This window comes from Rana temporaria, chromosome 1, assembly GCF_905171775.1.
Source record: "Rana temporaria chromosome 1, aRanTem1.1, whole genome shotgun sequence".
In the NCBI taxonomy this organism is placed as follows: Eukaryota; Metazoa; Chordata; class Amphibia; order Anura; family Ranidae; genus Rana; species Rana temporaria.
The window spans coordinates 181,453,318-181,480,439 of record NC_053489.1 but is presented as its reverse complement, the minus strand read 5'-3'; the positions used below and the strand labels follow the sequence as shown (position 1 = coordinate 181,480,439).

At 42.5% G+C, this 27,122-nt stretch overlaps 1 protein-coding gene across 4 annotated transcripts; it reads left to right on the top strand.

Moving 5' to 3' along the window:
* Window positions 1–900: 900 nt before the first annotated feature.
* On the top strand, window positions 901–27,122 carry DIABLO (diablo IAP-binding mitochondrial protein). Of its 4 annotated transcripts, none has more exons than XM_040347160.1 (6): window positions 901–1,008; window positions 8,812–8,926; window positions 16,483–16,611; window positions 22,307–22,417; window positions 25,921–26,017; window positions 26,861–27,122. In XM_040347160.1, exons 1-6 carry the CDS (start codon window positions 959–961, stop codon window positions 27,097–27,099), a joined length of 741 nt encoding a protein of 246 aa, XP_040203094.1. In that variant the 5' UTR covers window positions 901–958; the 3' UTR covers window positions 27,100–27,122. The 4 variants fall into 4 exon arrangements, with proteins under 4 accessions (XP_040203094.1, XP_040203077.1, XP_040203086.1 ...); XM_040347143.1 differs by having other exon boundaries at window positions 16,480–16,611; XM_040347152.1 differs by lacking the exon at window positions 901–1,008 and adding an exon at window positions 6,192–6,259.

The following is a 27,122-nucleotide window of genomic DNA, read 5'->3' as shown; positions in this document are numbered from 1 at the left end:
AAAACAGCGGGCTAGATTCAGCAAGCATTTACGCCGTAATTTCAAATCTGTGTCGGCGTATCGTTACGCCGATTCTCCAAGGCAGATACGTCTAAAAAATATTCTTCCTCCGCCGACGTAAAATGCGGCGGCGTATAATTGTGTGCAAAATTACGTTGGCCGCTAGGGGCGCTTCCGTTGTTTTCGGCGTAGAATATGCAAATTACCTAGTTACGTCGATTCGCGAACGTACGTGCGCCGGGCGGTAGTTTTTTACGTTGTTTGCATAAGGCTTTTTCGGTGTAAGGTTGCTCCTGCTATTAGGAGGCGCAGCCAATGTTAAGTATGGACGTCGTTCCCGCTTCGAAATTTGAATTTTTTGCGTCGTTTGCATAAGTTGTTCGCGAATAGGGCTGGACGTAATTTACGTTCACGTCGAAACCAATGACGTCCTTGCGACGTCATTTGGAGCAATGCACACTGGGATATGTACACGGACGGCGAATGCGCCGTTCGTAAAACACGTCAATCACGTCAGGTCATCACATATTAGCATAAAACACGCCCCCCTTCCACATTTAAATTACGCGGGCTTACGCCGGCCCCATTTACGCTACGCCGCCGCAACTTACGGAGCAAGTGCTTTGTGAATACTGCACTTGCTCCTGTAAGTTGCGGCAGCGTAGCGTAAATACGTTACGCTGCGCTGCCGTAAGAAGGGGCGCAGCTACCTGAATCTAGCCCAGCATGTGTACAACACACATGTTCTATAGGAGGTGATATTTTCGTGAGTTACTCTGACGGCCAGTGTTATTACTGTTCCCCTCATGAGAACATGGGAAATGCAGATTGGCTCCATAATGTACCTGCACTATGACCTATGTAATATCTCCTTTGTCCGGCAGAGGGCAGCAGACATCAGGTACGAGCTCTACTTCCTGCATAGGCATGTTTATCACATCCGGCTGCCACCTGTAAGATGGCGTCTCTCAGTAGGCGGTTTGTGTGGAATGTCTTTCGCCTTCTAAGGTATATAGATCGCGTGTGGTATTATATTACTGAGCCATGTCATATTTATCTAGGCCGGACCGGGGTTGCCGGGGCTTGTCATTGTTCCAGGCGGTCCTGGCCGGGCAGTGTGTTGTTTGAGGAAGTTGGGGTTTTCTGTATGTTAGGAGAGAGGACAGCACGGCTTGTGTATCACACACTGACATTGTACAGCTGCTGTATTCATTGGAGATGTTGTGTGACACGCAGTGATTGTATGGAGGAGGCTGACCTGTCACACTGGCTGTGCTAATGACTTCCAGGGGCGCACAGTGATGTCACCGGTACCATGTGATCCTCCCAGACACCTATGGAGGAGGGGAGAGTGATCGGTATACACCACTGTTGTCTGATCCAGCTGGAATCAACCAGGCTAAGGAAAGAGCCCTATACACCTTGTTCTAATCTGACCCTACAGTGTCTATACAATCAGATCTACATACTATGTATTATTAGGAGGGCCTATCCAATCTGTCAGGCCCTTACACTACATACCTAGTGGTGATCTAAAGGAGGCTGTAACGTGTGGTAAGCTTTAGATCTACCAACTATGTAGTGCACTGGCCTGCCTGATTAGATACGGACTGATTGGACGGTTTTGAGTAGAGCATCATGTCACTTAGTGTTGGGGAATCTAGAGTTAATTGTGCGGTCAGATTGTAACTGCTTGCAGCCCACTGTCCAATGATGGAGGGACAGTGCGGGTCTCGTTCTGGGTGATGGCGCATCAGAATGGCCACATGGAGATCGCGACCCGCTGTGTTGCTAGGACACGGCGCGACCCCGATCTCTGTAAAGAGCCGTGGGTGATCAGCTGTGTGCAATCACAGCGGGTTGCATGTAAACGCAGAAATTCTGGTAATCGTCTCTCATCACCTCACACTGAGAGTGTGTGGAGAGCCGATCAGCAGCATCTCCTTGCAGTATCAGTGCCCATAAGTGCGTCATATTAGTGCCGCCTCATCAGTGCTCATCGTTGCACATCGGCAAAGGAGAAAAATTGTTTACAAAATGACAAACTAAGAAAAACTTTATTTTTTTTCTCAATTTTTGATTTTTTTATTAAAAAAAATACCACCGAAAGAAAGCTCTATTTGTGCGTAGAAAATGATAAAAAAAATTCACATGGTTACAGTGTAGCATGACCGCGCAATTGTCATTCAAAGTGTGACAGCACAGGAAGGGGGTGAAAGTGCCTTGTAGGCAATCCTTTAAAAGGGCAGTTCCAGACTCTGAAGTGAAAATTAAAAGTCAGCTACAAAAACTGTAGCTGCTGACTTAATAAACAGCCACTCGCCTGTCCCACGGTCCAGCAGTGTGCTCACCCCTAGCCGTCTTCACCCTGTGTCCTCCCTCGCCGGCATCTTCACTATGGGCACCCAGCTGTGACAGCTTTCAGCTTCCCAACCGGGTTCCTGCTGCACTCCGTGACTGATCCTATAGTCTTCTGGGACCTGCCATGTGTTCCAGAAGACTTTGGGAGGGGAAATTTTGATCGCCTGAGGCCCCGTACACACGACCGAGGAACTCGACGTGCCAAACACATCGAGTTCCTCGTCGAGTTCAGTGTGGAAGCCGCCGAGGAGCTCGGTGGGCCGACTTTCCTCATTGAACAACGAGGAAATGGAGAACATGTTCTCTTTTCGGCCCGACGAGTTCCTCGACGGGTTCCTCGCTGAAAAGTGTACACACGACCGAGTTTCTCGCCAGAATCCAGCTCCGACCGAGTTTCTGGCTGAATTCTGCCGAGAAACTCGGTCGTGTGTACGGGGCCTGAGGCAGTGTTTCCCAACTCCAGTCCTCAAGGCGTTCCAACAGGTCATGCTTTCAGGATTTCCCTCAGATGAAACAGCTGTGGTAATTACTAAGGCAGTGAAACTGATCAAATCACCTGTGCAAAATAATGGAAAGCCTGAAAACATGACCTGTTGGGGTGCCTTGAAGACTGCAGTTGAGGAAACACTGGCCTAAGGCAATGGAAGTGGGAGCGGGTACCTGTCAAAATCGAGTCCCTTCTTCCCCCTCCCCTTCCCAAAAAGCTCCATTTCACAAACAGGAGCTGGGGAGGAGGCCTTAAAGGAGTTGTAAAGGAAAACGTTTTTTGCCTAAAATTAATGTCTGCAAGGTAGACAGACAGAATAGTGTAATGATTCTGTTAAAAAACAAGTAAATACCCATTAGATTCCTTATCTATCACCTCCGGCGTTCTAGTTTCTATTCTCTCATTCACTTCCTGGTTTGCACCGTTTGTTCATGTAAGAACTACATTTCCCAGTATGCATTGCGGCACGCCCACTAATTCACATCTCCTTGAAGTCTCTAACACGTAGAGAGCGTCCTGCCACACAGATGTAGTTCCCAGGAGGGGGCGAGCACGTCACTGACCACCGCAGTAAAGCCTCCCTTCATGGTGGTGAGTAAAATCAGACAAGCAGGAAGTGAACAGAACAGAGAAGAAATAGAGAAACTTCTGAGCAAAAACAAACAATAAGGAAGTGAAAAGAGGAATGTCTGCAGGTAAAGGATGCTTATTATGAAAAAAAAATATTCCTTTACAACCCCTTTAAAGTGGAACTTTCCCTTTTGGGTGGAGCTCCGCTCTAAAACAGTATTATACATATAAACTAATATTATTATATAGCAGCTTAACAGTTCTTAGATGGGATGACTGCATGTTTTTTTTTTTAATTGAGGCTTTTGATACAGCCAGTAACAAGCTGTCCTGCAGATGTAGTAGAGGATTGAGACAAATTAATTTGGTGTCAATTTGTTAGTGTACCTAAATCTGCTAGTTCATCTGAACCCCCAAGAGAGCCTGACAATTCTGCTGTCCAAAGGTGCTCCTTCACCCAGAGTGGGGGCACTTATACAGGAGGTGTGTTACTGGCCTGTGCTGTATAAACTGTATTTGGCATCAGCTACATTCAGTATACGGTGCCGTGTTCCGGCAGCAATAGGGGGACTTCCTGGTCCCGGAATAAATTTGAGTCGGGCCATTCACAAGACTCTTTGAAAAAAAAAAACAATGTTTTCTACTTTGTTATAAAACGTATTCAATAAAAAAAAAGTTTTTCTTTAAAAATTTAGGCCAAAATGTATTCCGCTACATGTCTTTGTTAAAACCAAAAAAACAACCTCAGCAAGTGTACAATAATTGGTTTGTGTAAGTTATATTGTCTATAAACTGTGTGTGTGTGTGTGTGTGTATGTATGTATATAATTTGCACAGCTATAGACACTATACTGTAATGGCCGTAATCAGCAACTTAAGCTGGGACTGTGATATAGTGGCAATCTGGCACTGACAGACCCTCACTGGGTGGTACACGAAGAACCCTTTCACACTGAATGCGCTTTACAGTCATTTTGGTGCTAAAAATAGCGCCTGTAAACTGCCTCCCCAGTGTGAAAGCCTGAGTGCTTTCATACTGAGGTGGTTCCCCGTGCAGGACATAGAAAAACAGCCCAGCAAGCAGCATCTTTTGGGGCAGTGAGGGAGAGGTGTATACAGCGCTCCTAAACCGCCCCTGCCATTGAAATCAATAGGCAGCACTGACGAAGCCCATTCTTTCTCCTGGCCGTACACCGCTACTAAAAAGAGCAGCGCTTTCCTGCTAGTGAAGGTGGTCTTCAGTGTGAAAGGGGGTCTGACTGGCGTAGCTAGTGACACTAATATGGTGATCTGATATAATACTGTAGTGATGGGGGGGGATAATGTGTGTATTTGCGCTGCTTAAAACTGATTGCCTAATTATATGACCAACCTCTGGTATTAAGTAAACATAATCCAAGGTGCTTAAACATTGTTGTCATCCGATAATAATTTTCATCATCCCCTTATACCCTTAGAGCCGGTTCACACTGGGGCGGCACGACTTTGGGGGCGACTCGGCAAGGCGATCTCAAGACGACTTCAGAGGCAACTTGCAAAATGACTTCTGTATTGAAGTCAATGTAAGTCGCCCTGAATCGCCCCCAAAGTCGTACAAGAACCTTTTTCTAAGTCGGAGCGACTTGAGTCGCTCCTATTATAACCGTTCCATTGAACAGAGCGGAGCGCGACTTGTCAGGCGGCTGAGTCACCTGACGAGTCGCCCGTGTGAACTGGCTCTTAAAGGGGTTGTAAGGTTCTGATCTCCCAAGGGGGTTAGCTTGTGGGCGTTCTGATACAGCCGGCAGCTATAGCCACTGACTGTATCACTCGGCCCCCGGTCATTGGATGTGATTGATAGCAACGTGAGCCAATGGCTGCGCTACTATCAATTTATCCAATCAACGGCTAAACTCTGTGGAGAAGAGGACGCCGGACACGTGCGCACAGCAGGTGAACAGGCTCAGGTAAGTAAAAAGGGGCAGGGCGTCATTGCTAGGAGTTTTTTCACCTTAATGCATAGGATGCATAAAGGTGAAAAAACACGAACCTTTACAACCCCTTTTAATGACAAAAAAAAAAAATCCAAATATTGAAAAAAAACTGCAATAAAGTGAAAGTGCTACAATTCAAACACGTGTCAGTGTTTAGTGCCCTTCACCCCTAAAAATGATGATGTGCTTAACTGAAAAAAAGCTTCCTAATAGTCCACAGTTTTCTATATCTAAAAAAAAGTGCAAGTGTGGAGGGCTCTTCACCCTTATAAACCATGTACTCCACTACCACACAGGTGCTCCTCTACCAGCTAAAATGTTCGCTCACCTTGCAAGTGGATCTGAATATTACTGCAGATCAAATGGGCATTTAGGACAGCAATCCTTCTATGGGTATGACGATCATCTGGTCTCATCCACAAAGTATAGCTCCTAGATGTATGTGCCGATCTCAGCTGGCTGTATCTCCATACATTCTGCCATACATATAGAAAGAAAACGTCCGCATGTAAGGGGTTGATTACGAAAGGCAAATCCACTTTGCACTACAAGTGCACATGGAAGTTCAGTCGCTGTAGATCTGAGGGGAAGCTCTGCTGATTTTATCATCCAATCATGTGCAAGCTAAAATGCTTTTTTTAATTTTCCTTGCATGTCCCCCCCAGATCTACAGCGACTGCACTTGAAAGTCCCGTTGCTTCAGCTAGTGTGCCGTTACCAGTGGCTCCCATACACATGTGCGGGAGTGATTTCATTGCGGCTCCGGCCAATCACAGCACCGGAGCCCACGATACCTGGAAGTAACTCCGAGAGCGATGTCGCCGTCCGGAGCTGTGTGCGGGGACCGCTACAGGGGTTTTGAGCTAAGGTGAGTATTTCATAATGCGCTAGTATGCTCTGCACAAAAATGAGCATAATGAGCCTTTGTCTTGCAGGGTTTTTTTTGGGGGGGGGGGGGGTTTACAACCACTTTAATGCCATGACTACAGCAAGGGAGATGTATGATTTGCTGACCAGAACATTCTTTTTTTTTTTTTTTTTCTTCTCCTGAGATCCATGCCGTGGTAGGTCACAATGCACTTTAAAGTGGTTGTAATCCTTTTAACCTACAGGTAACCCTAGATTAAGACTTACCTGTAGGTGCTTGAAATCTCCTAAACCTCCATGATTTAGGAGATATTGACAAAAATCACGGGCGCCGATGTCTACGGCACAGGCGCACTTTAGCAACGGCGATCGTGACGTTTCTAAAGGAGGCCGTGACTGGTGGCTCCCGCGCGTATGCGTGGGATTGACATCATCGCGGCTCCGGCCAATCACAGCGCCTGAGCCGTGATACCCGGAAGTAACACCCATCACGGCTCTTTCCTCTTGCTCCCCTAAGGGCTGGATACCCTTTCCTTTCACCGCCCTCTCTTCTCTTTTCTCTCTCTTCCTCACCACGGATTGATTCAAAGTTACATCTCACCAGCGGCGCTTAGACGCTCACTTCACAGTGGGCATTTGGCGCCTAATTAAAGGAACACTAAAGGTTTGTTTTTTATTAGATCAATTGATTGCTGTAAGCAAGAGCATTTAAATATCACTTACCTCGTTTTTCCTTTTGACCTCCAATATACAGTAATCCAGGTTTGAAAATGCCATTTCCTGTCTCTCCTCTTCTTGCTTTCCACCAGCATCTGAGCTGTTTTGCATGGTGGAAAGCAGAATGTGCTCACCCCCTCCCTATGACTACAGCCCTGCGTGAAGATGCTCTCTTATCCCTCACAGGCATGGAGGCTAAGCCTAATGGGAACTGTAGTTCCCATTAGGCTGTGATGTAGCAAGAATGAATGTGCACCGCAAACCAGGAAGTCAGTGAGAATAATGATTCAGGAGTGCTGGAGGTGAATAAAACGGCTTGATTTCAACAGGTATCAAACTAGTTATAATGCAAAACATTACTTTTTACTTCATCAGCTACTGTCAGACTTTAATTTAAGAGGAAAATATTTTTGTCTTTACAACCCCTTTAAGCTCAAAAATCAATCAATCAGGAGAAATGTCGGCCGCCCAAGCGGTGAACGAGGATGGCTGCGGGGGCTTCGATCTGAGGTGAGTATTACATAATGAGCTAGTATGCTATGCATACTAGCTCATTATGCCTTTGACTTGCAGGTGGTGTTTTTTTTCCTCTTTAAGGTCCATTATTAGCAAGACAATTGGTACCTATAATCTGATGTCCATGTCATATTTGCTACCTTTTTTAGATAGTGGTTAAAGTGATGGTAAGGTTCACGTTTAAAAAAATTAAAAATAACAAACATGTCATACTTGCCTCCACTGTGCAGTTTGTTTTGCACAGAGTGGCCCCGATCCTCCTCTTCTGGGGTTCCACAGCTGCTCTTGCTGCTCCCCCCTGCAACAGCTAACACCCTCTGGGAAGGTCTCGTAGGGTGCATTAAGGTGAAAAAACACGAGGCTTTACAACCCCTTTAAATATTTACATGGGATCCAGTCAATAATTTATCCCACCTGGTTAGATATCCACTACAGAAACCTTCTGATGCAGTTGCTTGTGTCAGGGCAAAGCATTCCTTTTGTTGGTATGTATTTCTTAAAGTGGTTGTAAACCCTTACATATACCCAGTGAGGTGACTGGCCTCATGAAATGGAGATTCAAAAATCCTCCTACATAAGTTGTACTTGTTTATCAGCAGTCTTCCCTTCTTTACATGCTTTCAAAGTGCTCAATCGACAAGCTTGTCTGAGAGTTCAGAAAAAAAGAGGGGGCGGATAGCTGAAATTGCACCCTGCAGAGCTCAGTGCAGAGAGGTCTGAGAGCTGATTGGAGGGAAGGGACACAGCCCCATTCATACAGCACACAGGAACATAAGTGAGGCTGTCACTCAGTTGGAGCTCCATCCCCTGTCACCATTTTTCTCTTGGTGTCAGGAAAACGTGTCAGGCCCCGTACACACGACCGAGGAACTCGACGTGCCAAACACATCGAGTTCCTCGTCGAGTTCAGTGTGGAAGCCGCCGAGGAACTCGGCGGGCCGACTTTTCCCATTGACTAACGAGAAAATAGAGAACATGTTCTCTTTTCGGCCCGACGAGTTCCTCGACGGGTTCCTTGCTGAAAAGTGTACACACGACCGAGTTTCTCGGCAGAATCCAGCTCCGACCGAGTTTCTGGCTGAATTCTGCCGAGAAACTCGGTCGTGTGTACGGGCCTCAGAAGTTGTTCATGCTATAAGCAGAGGAACGAAGTAGTGGACAGAAAGAACACTTGGTGCTCTTAATTGAGATAAGTACACACTATACAGGGAAATGATTTGTTCATATTTCATGCTCTTTGATTTATAACCACTTTAAATATTTTGTGTTTATTTTCAAAAAATGTGTAATTTTTTATTTTCACTTTTTTCTTTTTTTCAGGCAGCCATTTTCAGTTGTCCAAAACAGATCTTTTTTGGGCCTTTTTAAAGGTTCATGGCGTCAAGTACTTTCTGTTGGAGTTGGGACAAGTCTCTGTGCTATTCCTGTGGGGCAGGTAAAGAAAATATAAGAAACTATAGCATTATTGTGCAGTGTTATCAATTAATGTGGAAAGTTTGACCTATAAGTGATATCATTTAAAATGATTAAAGAAGTAGGGCCAAGGCTCATTTGGTCCTACTTTTTGTGTGGATCACTTCTGTGACCCATATTCAGCCAATGGGCTAATGTCCACTGTCGCCTGACATCACTCAGCCAGTACAGGCTTTGAGAGATCCTGACCCAGAGGCCTGACTGGCAGCTGGCTCAGCCTCTCAGTACTGTGGAGATCCTGAGCCAACTGCTTCTGCCTCCACAGCCTGGCACTGGAGGGGCAGAGCAGAGAGCTGGTGACTGACAGTCACTGGTTTTCTGCTAACTTAAGACTGAGAACTGAACAAACAGGGGTGTTTGATTGCTGAGTTCTCAGTCTAGAGACAACGGGGAAAGATGCTGCATCGACCTAGGTGACTGTTTATGTTTTGTTTAAATCACATACACCTTTTTTAGGCTGGGTTCACACTAGTGCAAATTGGATGCGGGTTTCCCTATATCCCATTTGCACAGCAGGAGATTGTGACCCGCTCTGTATGCAGCCGGATCACATATCTCCGGTGCGATTTGCATCCTGTGCATCTTTTGTTCAGTTTTTAGGTCCAAATCCAGCCAAAAATTTGATCTGAAATCAGACCTGAAACTGTGAACGAGGACTCGCCGGACTCCTGCTGTGAGCTGCTGCGTGCTCTTATGTGAACCAAGCCTTAACCACTTGACAACCAGGCCAATTCTGACACTTCGCTCCTACATGTAAAAATCATAATCTTTTTGCTAGAAAATTACATAGAACCCCCAAACATTATATATGTTTTTTTAGCAGAGACCCTAGAGAATACAATGGCGGTCATTGCAACTTTTTATCTCGCACGGTATTTGCGCAGCAATTCTTCTTTGGAAAAAAAAAGTTTGATGCTTTAAAAAAACAAAACAGTAAAGTTAGCCCATTTTTTTTGCATAATGTAAAAGATGAAAGTAAATAGATACCGAACATGTCACGCTTCAAAATTGCACACGCTCGTGGAATGGTGCCAAACTTCGGTACTTAAAATTCCCCATTTTTTTTTTTACTGGTTGCATGTTTTGAGTTACAGAAGAGGTCTAGGGCTAGAATTATTGCTCCAACGTTTGCGGCGACACCTCACATGTGTGGTTTGAACACATGTGGGTGGGACTTGCGTATGAGTTCGCTTCTGCATGGAACGGGAGACAGGGGCACTTTAAAAAAAAAAAAAAAAAAAAAAATTATTGTTCATTTTACTTTTATTTTGACACAAAAAAAAAATGTTTTGATCCCTTTTATTCCTATTACAAGGAATGTAAACATCCCTTGTAATAGGAATATGACATGACAGGTCCTCTTTACAGTGAGATATGGGGTCAATAAGACCTCACATCTCACCTCTAGGCTGGGAAGCCTAAAATAAAAACTAACCTGGCTTCCCAGCCGCGGCTTTTTTTTTTTTTAAATGCAGAGGCCGGGCGTGGCGTCATAACATCGGGCCCGGCCTCCGACAATCCTAGAGACTCCGGCGACCATCTGGTCCGCCGGAAATCTCTATGGTCAAGAACCGGGGCGGCGGATCCTGTCACCGACTCGCCAATTGCACAGGTGAGTCGGTAGAAGCACCGGTGGGGGGGGTTGGACGTCCCCTTTCACCGCCCCCTTTCACTGCTCGTAAGAACGTTTAAGCGGCGGAGCAGCCGCTATGATCTTTCCTATGGTGTGCAGAATTGCCAACAAAAACCGTCAATATCTGAATGATGCCTGTAGCTGCAGGCATCATTCAGATATCACCGCTTGCAGTTGTTAAGTGGTTAAAGATGCTACCTGCTTCTTTCTTGTGTAAAATACTGCTCTGTGATCCCTCTGTGTCTGATTGCATAACAGATATCAATCTTTTACTTTCATCTGATCTTTGTTGAAGGAGAGATTTTAAATTGTTTTAAAAAAAAAAATCTTCCCTTTAGCCATGCTCCTAAATACCAAGGGTTTTCACAGGTTGCTTATACCACTTCAATAAAACCTATACTAGGAGAAATACAGAAGCCGCCTTCTGAAAATAGTAGTTGTTACGAAAGGTAAGCTTTTAATACTTTCAGTTGCTGACATAGAACAAATGTGCAGATGTCAGACTTGCAAGTCTTTGTTTACTTGTTCCATGTGACTCAAAGTATTAAAAGAGAAGGGTGAGCATGACATCCAGGCAATTGGCATTTTCAGGAGATGTCAGCAATGGCAGCCTTCTTGTTTCAATCATTACAGGTGTCCATTAAGCCAGGTTAACGCTTCTTTCACAGGGAGGGTTCAACAATGGCAGCCTCTATAGTCAGACAAGTTTCCTTTAATGTGTCTGTACAAGATGAAGATTTCAGCTACTGTATATGTATGTATGTACCAGGTTCATAACAAAAATCTGTGTTTGTATAGTACTAATGGTGTCTGCCTGAAAATGTTTGTCGGACATCTGTCCTGACCTTAGTGTAATGTCTCACTCTTTGAAAAGTTGGTTTAATTTATTTTGCAATGTAGAGTGCAGTACAGAAATCATACTGAGGGTGGCAGAATCGGGAAGTAGATGTTCTCAAGAAATCTAAGAGACGGTGGATGATTTTTCCATGGTCTTCTGGTGTCCCACTGTTGAGTAGTTCTTCCCTGTGTCTTGCACTGATGTTTGGCAGCAGAAACCACTCTGTGCAGCTGGAAACCAGAAGATCATCACACTCAGAAGTGTTGGTTGTAGTAGAAGACAACTCATCGGTAGAATGACATTCCAAAGTTTGGACAGCAGTAGAGGTATTACCTTTTTTTTTTTTTTTTTTGCCAGGACAGTCTCATTTTTATGAGGAGCTTGGTTAGATTTCCAATTCTACTCAACAGTTTGCTGATTTCTGCTCAGACATGGTAACTACGATAGATGGTCGTTGCTTCTAAGGACTTTCTCACAGCAGCCAGTTAGAACTGTAACACAATGCCCTGAAGGACAAGTTATTCTGGTCATTGTCTTTTATAGTAAAAGCAAAAAGGTGCAATCAGCGCGAAAACAACTTGGGATAATATTAATAATGACCCCCTTTAATGCAAGCTGAACACTGAAGGAAATTCACAAAAATCCAATAGATACGTAAAATTAAAGTGTTAAGTGGAGCGCAAAAATATAAAATGGTGTACAAAAGTCCAAATGATGCAACAAATCCAAACTTTGTGAAACAAAAGTCCGAATGATAAAAGTGAAATGAAGTTCAAAATTGTGTAACAGCAAGTTCCTGAAAACCTTCACCAGTGACGTTAAATTAAATTGGTGATCCCCCCACCTCTGGTAAGGTGAGAGTAGCCAACCTTATCAGAGGTGGGGGGGGGATCACCAATTTAATTTAACGTCACTGGTGAAGGTTTTCAGGAACTTGCTGTTACACAATTTTGGACTTCATTTCACTTTTATCATTTGGACTTTTGTTTCACAAAGTTTGGATTTGTTGCACCATTTGGACTTTTGTACACCATTTTATATTTTTGCGCTGCACTTAAAGCGGAGGTTCACCCTAAAAACAATTTTCTAACATTACATTGTGCTTACTCTCGACATTGACTGTACGCTGATGTTGTTTTTTTTTTTTGTACATACCGTTGTATCGCTATTTTCCCCGCCGGCTTCCGGGTAGTGGCTCCTGCGGGAGTGGGCGTTCCTATGCACAGGCTAAGTGATTGACGTGATGACAAAAGCTTCACCCTGGCACATAAGGCGCGTCACGAGTTGCCGAAAAAAGCCGAACGTCGGTGCGCAGGCGCCGTATAGAGCCGACTCGCAGTTTGGCTTCTTTCGGCAACTTGTGACGCACCTTATGCGCCGGGGGAAGTTTTTGTCATCACGTCAATCACTTAGCCTGTGCATAGGAACGCCCACTCCCACGGGAGCCAGTACCCGGAAAGCCGGCGGGGAAAATAGCGATACAACGGTATGTATGGGGAAAAAAAAAAAATCGGTGTACAGTCAATGTCAAGAGTGAGCACAATGTAATGTTAGAACATTGTTTTTAGGGTTAACCTCCGCTTTAACACTTTAATTTTACATTGTCTTTTATAGGACCATGTTGTGTGTAGTTGTAGCCAAGTCACTATATTTCACTTTAAAGCCCTGGTGTGATACGCTCCGACTTTGGGAGCACATGTCGCATGACGTGTACAAATCAATGGTTCCCTATGAGAGCCGTCTTTACTGGTCCGACACAAGTCGGTCCGACTTTAGAAAATTTTCCTGCACTACTTTGGTCTGAATTTGGTTAGTTTTTCAGCCCATTCTATATAATTGAATGCGGATCAAAGTCTTATCCTCGTCCTAACCATCTGACTTGTGACATCCGACTTGGTGATTACAGAAACAGGAAAATAATTTTATGTTACATTGGGATTGTTTTGAATGGTCAAAGGACAAGTCGACTATCTCAAAGTCGGAGCAAAATCGTATCCTGTTCATTCAAGTCAGATGGAAGTAGGACCCAGATATAGGACCGATATTGCAGGGCAAAGTAGGATAATAGTGGTGTTGTACCCGTGTGAACCCAGCCTAATGCCCCGTACACACAATCCGAAAATCGTACGGAAAATGCCGCTTTCGAAACGATCGTACGATAATCGGATCATTAGTACAGCGCTTCCAAGAGCCGATCAGGACAGTGCATCCGATTTTATTTATCGGACATGCACGAAAATCTTTTTCGTACGATGCCAGATCGTACGATTTTCGTATAATCAGTACAGCTGTCGTTCGGATATGCAATACAAATGCATTACAACACATGACATCACTTCCGATTTTTTTATTCTGCCGTACGAGAATTTTCGTGACTTTAGTCATCTCATCAGATTCGACATGAGATTAGCATACAAAATAAAACGGACGATCATTCGTCGGATAATCGGATCGTGTGTACGGGGCATAAGTATGAGCGGTGGTCAACCACATGTTATAGGAACGCTGGTGCAAGATTATTTTATTCTTCCTCTTTCTATACATTTGTGTTCAACCACTCGGATGGTGTGACAAATTGTGTACAGGAATAACCGACAATACATGAGAATAATAATGAAACCACAGAGGAAGTGCAAGAGCATACATGATGTAACTCCAGGCCTATAAAAAAAAAAACTTTTAATACTTGTATAAACATAAAGACGTTAAGTCATTTAAAGAGATCTTGTGAAAACATCTCTGTTAAAAAAAAAAAAAAAGACATTCTGTGAGGATAAAAATGGAGAGGCTACTTTGTTTTAAAAGTCATCCTGATCTTGGCTTACCACCTAATGGGTCATTAACCTGGAACATGCAACATGGCAAGTGAAGGCAGCGTCTGGATGAAAGCCCTGGAAGCTGATTGGCAATGGCAGTCCCATATTTCTGTCCTTCTAGCTTCCCTTCTAGCTGTGTTTTAAGTGTAGGGCCAATTATGAAATTAATCGATTACCATTTTCATAATCGATAAATGGGCCAGTAACACAATGGGGTTAAAAAAAACTAAAATTAGCCCTTTATAGTACAAAAAGAGCAAATCGCTACTGTAAATATTTTTCACTGTCCAACAGTAAAAAATGTACTTCTTACAGTAGCTATTATTTGCTCTTTTTGTACTAATTTTATTTATTTACTAAACATCTCAGGCCTGGGTCACACCTCTGTGTGTTTTTTGGTGCTTTTTGCAGAAACACACTACAGTTCATTTACATGGTTTCCTATGGGACACGTTCACATCCATGATTTTTTTTCGGCTGCTGCGTATTTGGAAAGGGCAAGGACTTTTTTTAAGGCAAAACGGTGCTATTTTGTTTTTTTGGTTCAATATACTTCAATGGAGAAGCTGCAGAAAAGCATGTAATGTGTTTTTGTGGTAATTTGTGTTTTTTAATCTGCCCAACAACAATTTGGTAAAAAAAAAAAAAAAAAAATGCAAATCGCTGCAAAATTACTTTTTTTTTTTTTTTACGTTAACCAATTAATCCAAACAATAATCAGCCAACTAATCGATTATGAAAATAATCGTTAGTTGCAGCCCTATTTTAAGTGTGTGTTCTGTTTACCCTCCCAACATCCCAGCCAGGAACTGAACTTTTATATCAAGCTTACTTTGGTGTAAGCATTTGGAGGTAGGTGGAATGAAGGTTTTATGTTACACGAGGCAAGGTTGTAAGATGATGATTTTTACCAGTATAGATCACTCTACCTGCTGAATTGGTTTATCCACTTTTTAACCGCTTCAGCCCCGGACCATTTTGGTGGTCAAAGACCAGGCCACTTTTTGCGATTCGGCACTGCGTCGCTTCAACTGACAATTGCGCAGTTGTGCGACGTGTTTCCCAAACAAAATGTGTCCTTTTTTTTCCCCACAAATAGAGCTTTCTTTTGGTGGTATTTGATCACCTCTGCAGTTTTTATTTTTTTCTGCTATAAACAAAAATAAAGCGACAATGTTGAAAAAAATGCTTTTATGCTATCATAAATATCCCCCAAAAATATATAAAAAATAAAAAAAATCGCAATAAGCGTTTGGTTTGCGCAAAAGTTATAGCTTCTACAAAATAGAGGACTGTTTTATGGCATTTTTATAAATATTTTTTTTTAAACAGTTATGGTGGCGATCAGCGATTTTTATCGTGACTGCGACATTATGTCGGACACTTGACACCATTGTAATTTTTACAGCGATCAGTGCTATAAAAATGCACTGATTACTGTAAAAATGACCATGGCAGTGAAGGGGTTAACCACTCGGTGGCGCTGCAGGGGTTAATTGTTTCCTAGGGAGTGATTCTTGCTGTTAGGGGGCGTGGCTGCAAATACAAGAATTGCTTTTTTAAGTGTCTAACGGTTCTTACCTTTTCTAAAAGGATCATTATTAAAAAAAACCCCTGTAGAGGGGAAAAAAGTTAAATAGTAGATTTGCCTTTCCTGTGTTTACCCCCCCCCCCCCCCCCCCCCTCCCCCGCAGTACCCAGGCCGGATTAATGTCGTCCTTCTGGCAACATCTAAATCTCACTGAGAAGATGCTCCCAACACTTTACTGCAGTATATTCCTATGAGATTCGGCATACTCGCCATTGCCTGGGATCTTGTACGGCAGGAGGAGAATGTCACTCTTGTGCCATGGAAGCCAGAGGGAGTGTAAGTAAGTAAATAAATAAATATATTTATATATATATATATATATATATATATATATATATATATATATATATATATAATCTCCAATCAAAAATCCTTTCTTCCTTCTTGCCCCCTACATATTCTTATGTGGTAGTGCAGTGTTTATTTTGACTTTAAATTTAGGTTTAGTCATAGACTTTTGACTAAAATGCCATTTTAGACTTGGTCGTATTTTAGTCATCTCAATTGTTTTAGTGGTATTTAGTCTGCGAAAAATAAAATTAACACTGCTTCAGTGAAATGTTTTTTATGTTGCATATCTATCTCTAATGTGAATAATCCACGTATGCTACAATAATTGTATTTTTGTGTTTCCTAGCAGAGGTCAGAGCCAGGATTATCAAATGAATCCCTCATAAAAAGGGCCGCATCTCTGGTAACAGACAGCACCCAGACTTTCCTGTCTCAGACTACATATGCACTTATTGAATCTCTTACAGAATATACCAAGGTAAGCAAAGTCCCCACAGTGTGCGTGCTTGCATATTATAATGGGTACTTCAGTTAAAGTGGTTGTAACCCTAAAAAATAAATTTAAAAAACTGCTTCTGTCCCTTTAAGGCACAAGATGTATAGCCCAGTGCCTTTGCCATATTAACCACCTAAGCTCCGGACCTTTAGGCAGCTAAATGCCCAGGCCAGGTTTTGCGATTCGGCACTGCGTCGCTTTAACAGACAATTGCGCGGTCGTGCGACGTGGCTCACAAACGAAATTGGCGTCCTTTTTTCCCCACAAATAGAGCTTTCTTTTGGTGGTATTTGATCACCTCTGCGGTTTTTATTTTTTGCGCTCTAAACAAAAATAGAGCGACCATTTTGAAAAAAATTCAATATTTTTTACTTTTTGCTATAATAAATATCCCCCAAAAACATATATAAAAAATAGTTTTTTCCTCAGTTTAGGCCGATACGTATTCCTCTACCTATTTTTGGTAAAAAAGATCGCAATAGGCGTTTATCGATTCATTTGGGCAAAATTTATAGCGTTTACAAAATAGGGGATAGTTTTATTGCATTTTTATTAATTATTTTTTTTTTACTACTAATGGCGGCGATCATCGATTTTATTTTTTTTTTTTTCAGGACTGCGGCATTATGGCGGACACTTCGGACAATTTTGACACATTTTTGGGACCATTGTCATTTTCACAGCAAAAAATGCATTTAAATTGCACTGTTTATTGTGAAAATGACAGTTGCAGTTTGGGAGTTAACCACAGGGGGCGCTGTAGGAGTTAGTGTTCACTTAGTGTGTGTTTACAACTGTAGGGGGGTGTGGCTGTAGGACTGATGTCATCGATCGAGTCTCCCTATATAAGGGATCACTCGATCGATGCAGCGCCATAGTGAAGCACGGGGAAGCCGTGTTTACATACGGCTCTCCCTGTTCTTCAGCTCCGGGGAGCGATCGCAACGGAGGGCCAATAAACGAATAGCCGCGCCGTCGTCCCGGATCGCTCCCCGAGGGAATCCGACCGCCGCATGTAGCGGGGGGGGGGTCCCGATCAGACCGCCCCACCCGCTAGAAGGCAAGGACGTACCTGTACGCCCATTTGCCTGTACGTGCCATTCTGTGGACGTACATATACATGCGGCGGTCGGGAAGTGGTTAAAAATCGCAATAAGCGTAAATTGTTTGGCCTGCGAAAAAGTAATAGCGTCTACAAAGCGGGACAGATTTATGGCGTTTTTATTAGTAATGGCGGTGATCTGCGATTTCTATCGGGACTGCAACATTGCAGCGGACAGATCAGACACTTTTGACACTTTTTTTTGGGGGACCAGTGAGATTTATACAGCAATCCGTGCTATAAAAATGCACTGATTACTGTGTAAATGTCGCTGGCAGGGAAGTTGTTAACACTAGGGGGCAATCAAGGGGTTAAATGTGTTCTCTGTGAGGTGTTTCAAACTTGGGGGCATGGGACTGACTGGAGGAGAGAGATGCTGTTCCTGATTACTAGAAACAGCAGATCTCTCTCTACTCCCCTGTCAGAATGGGGATCTGTCTGTTTTACATTGACAGATCCTCATTCTGGCTCTCCGTGGAGTGAACGACGGACATTGCGGCCGCCAGCTCCGGCATTGCTCTTAAAGTGGCTGACGTACACCTACGGCGATTCGCACAGGAGAGCCAACCTGCCACCGTATGACGGCGGCTGGTCCTTAAGCCGTTAATTACTTTCATCTTTTCTGTTTGAGGTCCCTGTTCAGTACAGTTGTTGTGTTTTCCTAAAAGTAATGCTAAATACCTTATTTGCAGAGCCCTGCTTTGCAGACACATGACCTCCCTCTGCTAGCTTGCTTTCATCAGAGGGAAATCTCAGCCCCTCCCACTGTACTCCCTGGGAAGGGAAGCAGAGGGAGGTCACATGACAGGACAGCAGGGCTCTAAAAGGGAGGCTCAAAGTAATTGGTACATGTGACTTTACAATCACTTAAAAACCTGAATAACTGGATAAACATAATATTAATGTTCAAACGTTAATATATTAATTTCTATAAACATTGAGCCAAGCAATGTTTTTTGTTTTTTATTGCGTTTTTAGTCTAAATTTGAGATCTGAGGTCTTTTTTTGACCCCAGATCTCATATTTAAGAGGACCTGTCAAGCTTTTTTTCTATTACAAGTGATGTTTACATTCCTTGTAATAGGAATAAAAGTGACCCAAATTTTTTATAAAAAAAAAAAAAAAAAAAAACATGGTCAGAATCAAAAAAAAAAATATGCAAAATTATTATTATTTTTTTTTTAAGCGCCCCATCCCGACATGCTCCCACGCAGAAGCGAACGCATACGTGAGCATCACTCGCATATAAAAACGGTGTTCAAACCATACATGTGAGGTATCGCCGCGATCGTTGGAGCAATAATTTTAGCCCTAGACCTCCTCTGTAACTCAAAACATGCAACCTGTAGAATTTTTTAACCACTTAAGGACCTTGCCTGTTTTTCAGATTTGGCGTTTACAAGATTAAGACCCTCTTTTTTTGCTAGAAAATTACTTAAAACCCCCAAACATTATATATATTTTTTTCTAACACCCTAGAGAATAAAATGGTGGTCTTTTTGTCAAAACGTATTTGCGCAGCGCTCTTGCAAGCGCATTTTTTGGGGGAAAAATTCACTTGTCTTATTTTTTTATAAAAAAAAAAAAAAACAGTAAAGTTAGCCCAATTTTTTTACATACTGTGAAAGATAATGTTACGCCGAGTAAAACATGTCACGCTTTAAAATTGCGGTAAAAGGTGAGGTACAGCGCAAGACCGATACATGTGAAAATTGTGATATTGCTACCAAAATAAAAAATAAAATGAATAATATTATACAAACACTATGAACCAGTAAATTTTGCCGTGACTGGCTGTGATAAATATGAATGTAAATATGACAAAACTGAAGTTATCAAATACAAACAAAATAAACAATGTAATACTAACTGATAAGTGCCATGAGTGGCTAGGTTAGTATAAGTATGACAAAATCAAGGTGTGTGGTGACCATCTAATATTGACCACCCGTGAGAACAATGAGTGATTAATGAAGAAAAAGAATTGATATCTTTATCTCAGGTAAAAATAAAAATAGTAGCTTTAAAATTGCACCCGCTCGTGGAATGGCGTCAAACTTTTACCCTTAAAAATCTCCATAGGCGACGTTTAAAAAATTCTATAGGTTGCATCTTTTGAGTTACAGAGGAGTTCTATGGCTAGAATTATCGCTCTCGCTCTAACGTTTGCGGTGATACCTCACTTGTGTGGTTTGAACACCGTTTTCATATGCGGGCGCTACTCACGTGTGCGTTCGCTTCTGCGCGCGAGCTCGTCGGGACGGGGCACTTTAAAAATTTTTTTTTTTTTCTTATTTATTTTTATTTGTTTATTTTTTTACACAAAAAATAAAAATAAAAAAATGGGTCACTTTTATTCCTATTAGAAGGAATGTAAACATCCCTTGTAATAGAAAACAAGCATGACAGGTCCTCTTAAATATGAGATCTTGGGTCAAAAAGACCTCAGATCTCATATTTAGACTAAAATGCAAAAAAAAAAATATTCCTTTAACCACTTAAGGACCGCCTCCTGCACATTTACGTCGGCAGAATGGCACAGGCACGTACGTCCCCTTTAAGTGCCCAGCCGTGGGTCCCGCGCTCCAAGACTGCGGCCGCAGGACCCGCGGACCCGATCGCCGCCGGTGTCCCGCTATCGGTCACAGGAGCTGAAGAGCGGGGAGAGGTCTGTGTAAACACACCTTCCCCGTTGTTCACAGTGGCAATGTCACTGATCGTCTGTTCCCTGATATAGGGAAAGGCGATCAGTGATGTCACACGTCCAGCCCCCCCCCCCCCTACAGTTAGAAACACATATGAGTCACACATAACCCCTACAGCGCCCCCTAGTAGTTACCTCCTAAACTGCAATTGTCATTTTCACAGTAAATAATGCATTTTTTGCTGTGAAAATGACAATGGTCCCAAAAATGTGTCAAAATTGTCCGATGTGTCCACCATAATGTCGCAGTCACGAAAAAAATCGCTGATCACCCCCATTAGTAGTAAAAATATTTTTTTTTTTTTACCAAAAATATGTAGAAGAATACATATTGTTTTATAGTGCAAAAAATAAAAACCGCAGAGGTGATCAAATACCACCAAAAGAAAGATCTATTTGTGGGGGAAAAAAGAACGCCAATTTTGTTTGGGAGCCACATCGCACGACTGCGCAATTGTCAGTTAAAACAACGCAGTGCCGAATTGCAAAAACTGGCCAGGTCCATTACCTGCATAATGGTCCGGGTCTTAAGTGGTTAAGTAGCATGGGCGGAAGTGACGTTTTGACGTCGCTTCCGCCCTGCTATGCTATGGGCACCATCTTGCCCTCATTCGTATCCCAGCCGAGCAGGAGAGAGGACCCGATCGGCTCCGGTAAGCGGCGGAGGGGGCCCTCTCCCGCCGCCGAAAACGGTGATCTTGCGGCGAATCCGCCGTGGAGACCACTGTTATCGTTTAAAGCAGTAGTCATCAACCCTGTCCCGCAGGGCCCACTAACAGGCCAGGTTTTATGTATTACCTTGGGAGATGCAGTCTAGAATACTGCAATCACTGAGGAGCAAATGATATCCGCTGTGATGCATTTCAGTTATCTTGCAAACCTGGCCTGTTAGTGGGCCCTGCAGGACAGGGTTTATGACCACTGGTTTAAAGAACCGCTCACTGAAAAGATGGATATCTCGGTTGTGGCAGCAGCTGCTGCCGTTACTGAGATATCCATCTTTAAAAAAATTACAGCTATATACAGTGAGGGGTCCTTAAGTGGTTAAACGTCGCCTATGGTGATTTTTGAGGGTAAAAGTTTGTCGCCATTCCACGGTGCAACTTTGAAGCGTGACATGTTGGGTATGAATTTACTCGGCGTAACATTCTTTCATGATATAAAAAAAACTGGGCTAACTTTACTGTTGTCTATTTTTTCAAAAAAGTGCGCTTGTAAGACCGCCGCGCAAATACAGTGTGACAAAACGTATTGCAATGACGCCATTTTATTCTCTAGGGTGTTAGGAAAAAAAATATAATGTTTGGGGATCTAAGTAATTTTCTAGCCCAAAAAAATGTTTTTACCTTGTAAACACCAAATCTCAGAAAGAGGCTCGGTCCTTAAGTGGTTAAAATGGTTCTAGAGGCAGAATGTTTTATTCTATGCAATAAGATAAAAAACCTGTGTGCAGCCCCAGACTTTCCCTCCTGATTGGCTGAATCACAGCAGTGGGTGCCATTGGCTCCCTCTACGGTCAATCAAAGTCAGTGAGCCAATGGGGGGGGGGGGGGGGGGCGGTGGCTGCTTGTCTGAATGGACACACAGCAGCGGCTCGGGAGCCCCCATAGTAAGCTGCTTGCTGTGGGGGTATATGGCAGGAGTGAGGGGCACAAGAAAAGGAGGAGCTGGGCCGCTCTGTGCAAAACCACTGCACAGAGCAGGTAAGTATAACGACATAAAAAAAGTCTTTAATTTCACTTTAAAGTGTTTTATTACTGCATTGGGTAAGGTCAGTATCATCTGTACTGGTAACAAAAAAAATGAAAAAAAAAAAAAAATTCTTCTTCTTTTAACCCTCTTCCTTTTTTTTTTTTTATTTATTTATACAGACTGTGTATGCACTTGTCTCGCTTCAGAAAAAATATACTTCTCTTGTGAACAAATTGAACTCAAATGAAGAAGGTGCCATCTGGCAGGTGATCATTGGGGCACGTGTGCAGGTAATCCTGATTTGTTTTTCATTTTGCCTGATTGGAGTCGCATGTAAAATTAGTGTCCCAACATGCTGTCCGCAGGGCTAATGGGTCTCCCACTTGTCACTTACGTATGGTGTAGCAATAACGCTTTCACATGCTGGGGAAAAGAGATCAAGGCCTTGAAGTAGTCATACATAACACCTGCTTTGTGTCCTGTTTTACAAGGACTGTAGGCTCCAAAAATGGGAAATGTTTACTGAACTTTTTTGGGCACGGTTTTTGGACATTTGGGTGCAGTAACGCTTCTATTGTCATTTAGCCTGCATCCAATCCCACAAGCAAGCTATTTCCCACTGAGCCACGTAACAGAATAATGTGGGTCAAGCCCCTGATGGTAACCCCTTTCCTGCCAGTGCCTTTAGTACAATGTCGGTGCATATTTTTAGCACTGATCACGGTAATATTGTCACTGGCTCCCAAAAAAAGGTAGTTCGTTCTGTCCACCGCAATGTCGCAGTCCTGCTAAAAATCGCAGATCGCCGCTATTGTTAATATAAAAAATAAAAATGCCATAAATCTATCCCCTATTTTGTAGACGCGATAACTTTTGCGCAAACCAATCAATATACACTCTTTGGGTCTTTCTTATTTTTGTTATATACATTTTTTTTTTTTTTTGCAGAATACAAATTGGCCTAAATTGATATATCTATCCTTCCTTTTTTTTTTTTTTTTTTTTTTTTTTACTGTTTTATAGCAGAAAATATTTTTTTTTTCAACATTTTAAGTTTTTTGCTTATAGTGCAAAAAATAAACCACAGGGGTGATCAAATTTGATTTGGGTACAGTGTCGTACAATTGTCAGCTAAAGTAACGCAGTGCCGCATTGCAAAAAATTGCCTGGTCTTTTAAGGGGGTAAATCCTTCTGGGGCTGAAGTGGTTAAATATAAAAGGAATACGTTTTTTATGCTCTAAGCCTGTTATCCGTTTTCACTAGCCATGTAGAATGAAGGTAAGAGTTTAGCGCCTCTTTAAATTGCTAGAGAAGGAGGTGTATGTTGGCCTAGGTTCACACTGACAGCGGGAATGAAATTGCGCGAGTTCAGCTGAACAATTTCATTCCTGCATGTCAGCCCCGACTTCTGGGGCGATTTCAGAGACATCTGTGCGGATTTCTGCACAGATGTCAATAGAAATCGCACCTGACATCTGCAAAAGTAGTACAGAAACTACATTTGGGAATCGGAACGGCAAAGCAAATGATTCCGACAGTGCTATTGCTGCCGATTTTTGGCATGCCATTTGACATGTCAAATCGCTCCAGTGTGAACCATGGCTAAATCTGTGAGCCTTCTTTTTGTCTTAATTAACCCCTTTGTGACCAGGGTAAAACAAACCTTAACACCCAGATTTTGCAACTTTGACATGTGCAGATCATCACAACTATTTTGTGTATCTGGGAGGATTATATCTTGTTGTTTTAGGGGTCTGTGAGCCCTTTTCATCAGAAGCTTATATTTGTCAAAACTGACTTTTCTTTCATGTAATGGGGCTCATGCACATGGATGATGAGGGCCAGCCACTGCCCAGGTTGGCATATTTCTGCAGCAGGTGTGGACTGGTTTATCCAATCAGCTGCAGGTAGCCTGTACAAATCAGGGGTGCTATTACCTGCCTTGATGCAGGCCATACTCATCAATTCTGAATTAATTTTACTTTTGAAAATCAGAAATTTCATCGGATGATGAGCCACCATTGGTTTTAAAATTCGACCAACCAAGCCTTCCATTTCACCTCCTGTTGCTATAGAAAATAATATTCATGGCTGAGAATCTTTCTTTCTTTCCGGGAATTTTCTTTTTCTTGCGTTTTTAATACGCATTTCTTTTTCGATTATTTCTTGCACGATTCTCCCATAATGGATTAGAAAATCATTTGTTTTTCAGAAAATTTCCAACATGCCCGATCACACCGATTCGATGGCCGCACGAAAAATCGGCCGTTGCTGCAGCCGACTATTGGTGCGAAATTCAAAAGAAAATTATTTTGGAATTCGACCCATGCTTTAAGGATGAATTTGCGCTCCTGGACACAAACCCCATGGGTGCACATCTGTCCCTAACTGCAGATAATCACTCCATCTATGATTACATGTAAATGGTTGCAGACAGAAGCAGACTGACTGTGTCGGCATGTGACTTAGCTGTAAGTGTCTCAAAAATGTGTATGGCCATAGTCATCCATTGTGCATGAGCACATACAATTATAAAGCAAGAAACAGACAATGGAGGTAGGAAATTTTGTTTTTGGTTTGTAAATATGTAACCATTTCCTCATGTCCTAATTTTTCTTAATTTCTGTCTAGACTAAAATATTTAAACACACGTTGTCCAGCTAGCCGGTGGTGATCTACATTGAGAATCTGTTTATAGAGGGCAGTGTGAGCAATTTACTAGAACCAGAGCAGACACAATCTGGAGTGGCTTTATTTATACAGTAGTTTATATTATAAATGGTTCATTAGTTTCTGCTTGTTCAATTAGGCTTTGAAAATGAAAGCGAAAAGGTAACTCTTTACCATGCACAGCTGATCCAGATTCTGTCTGATCCAGATTTATTAAATTCTCCTCAATGAGTCTTTATAGCAAAAAGATTCAATCAAGCCTTAGGCCCCTTTCACACAGGGCGGATCAGTAATGATCGGCCCCGTGCACCTCCGCTTGCTCAGCGGGGATCGCTCCATTGATGCCCGCTGAGCCAGCGGATGACAGGGTGGTCCCCGCACACTGTGCAGGGACCCCCTGTCTTTTCTCCGCTCTCCCCTATGGGGGGATCGGATGAACACGGACCGTCTGTCTGTGTTCATCCGATCCGCCAGACGGATGGAAAAGTAGTTTTTTCCTTCGTCACACTTTGGCGGGTCGGATGTCAGCGGGCAGCGCTGACATCCGCGGCTCCATAGAGGAGCACGGAGCGCCCGTTCAGGTCCGCATAAAAACCTGGCAGGCAGACCTGAACGGGCTCGCCCGTGTGAAAGAGCCCTTAGAAGCTGCAACACAAACAGTGGGGGAGATTTACTAAACCTGGAGCACTCAGAATCGGGTGCAGCTGTGCATGGTAGCCAATCTGCATCTAATCTCAGCTTGTTCATATAAGCTTTGACCATAAAAACTGGAAGCTGACTGGTTTCTATGCAGAGCTGCACCAGATTTTGCATGCTCCAGTTTTGTTAAATAACCCCCTTTTGTGTCTGTTGTTCTGCCTCTATAACTAACCTACAGTGCTCTGGGAATCCTCTGTCAGTTGTACAAATAAATATTTAATACCCAAGACTCAATAACACTTTTTGTAAAAAAAAAAAGACTTAAAAGAACCAAAAAAAATGCAGTTTAAATATTTTTAAAGAACTAATAATATTGACCCAAAGCCATTATACATTTCTTTCATTAACTTTTGTGCTTTCCATTATGACACTGTACTCGCTTGTGCCGTCTCATTGCAGTCAGATGTTACTTTTTGTTTTTAGATGAAGAATTTGCAGGATGAATATCTGAAGTACGAGGGTAACTGGGCGCGGGCTGTAAGAATATCTGAGATGGCTGCAGAAGCGGCTTATCTTGCTGGTAAGAGCTCTGTACAGAATTACACTGATATACTGCTGTTCTTGCTGGAGGGTTTTCTGAATGATTGTTTTCTTTCTCCAATACTTCTGTGTGTGCTTGATAGAGATGTGTATGTATGTGTGACAAGACTTGCAGTAAACACATTTGAATTAGTGAAGTATTAAAACAGTACAGATGTTTATTCATAAACTATAATGTATCATGTTGTATACATTGTTTTTTTTTTTTATAATCAACTTTCAAATTGTGATCACATTGAACTGCTTCTGCTCAGTGACTGAAATTCATTATGCCTGATCGATCCATTCCAAGGCCGCATATTGACCTATAGAAGACGGTTGGGTTCCCTTACTTTGTGAAAGAATGCATGCCAAATTCAAGAGGCATCCTGAGAGCCATTTTACAGCATTGACACCTTTTGCTAGGGCCATCATTTGTGTGCACTCGTTTTTTTCCTTTTTTTTTTTTTTTTTTCCCTCTCACTACTTCCAAAATATATATAATTCTCTAGCTCTGTAAACAGAATATGGCACTTTATAAATAAATTCATAGGATGCTATTCCTTTCCGACTTCCTTCTCTGCTATTTCTGACTTCCTTCTGAAAAGTCTAATTGCCAAGTCAGAGATTTAAATACCAGTATGTAGATTTTGTCAACATCTTAACCTTATATGTGTTCCATGTCAGTGACTTAAACTATACTGAAGTCATTAGATCAGTATAAACACCAGGCAACTAGCTTGCTTAGGAGGAGAGATTTGGGTGGCATAATATTTTTCTATTATGACAGTTTTTTGTTTTTATTCTTGTAGTTCCTATGGTTAAATGTACTCTTATTAAACAGGTGCTGATCAAGCTTCTGTAACAGTGCGGAATCACATTCAGCTGGTCCAGACACAAATACAAGAGACACGTGAACTTGCTCTTAAGGCAGAAGCTTTGCTAGCTGCCTTTCAATCAGAGGAAATCAAGAACGAAGACAAAGTCAATCCTCCTGATGGGGACAGTCCAAGAAGCAGGGACGGGCCAATAAGCAGCTTGTCGGACGAAGAGGTCCCAGAAGCTTACTTGCGAGAAGATTGAATCTTCTTTTTTTTTTTTTTTTT

Bases quoted from the DNA above. Each gene is read 5' to 3' on its own strand.
- DIABLO (XM_040347134.1), top strand. From the start codon at position 6,207: ATGTCGCCGTCCGGAGCTGTGTGCGGGGACCGCTACAGGGGTTTTGAG. The intron at 22,418-25,920 runs GTAATCCTGATT...TTTTGTTTTTAG, and splicing joins TCATTGGGGCACGTGTGCAG to ATGAAGAATTTGCAGGATGA. The intron at 26,018-26,860 runs GTAAGAGCTCTG...CTTATTAAACAG, and splicing joins AGAAGCGGCTTATCTTGCTG to GTGCTGATCAAGCTTCTGTA.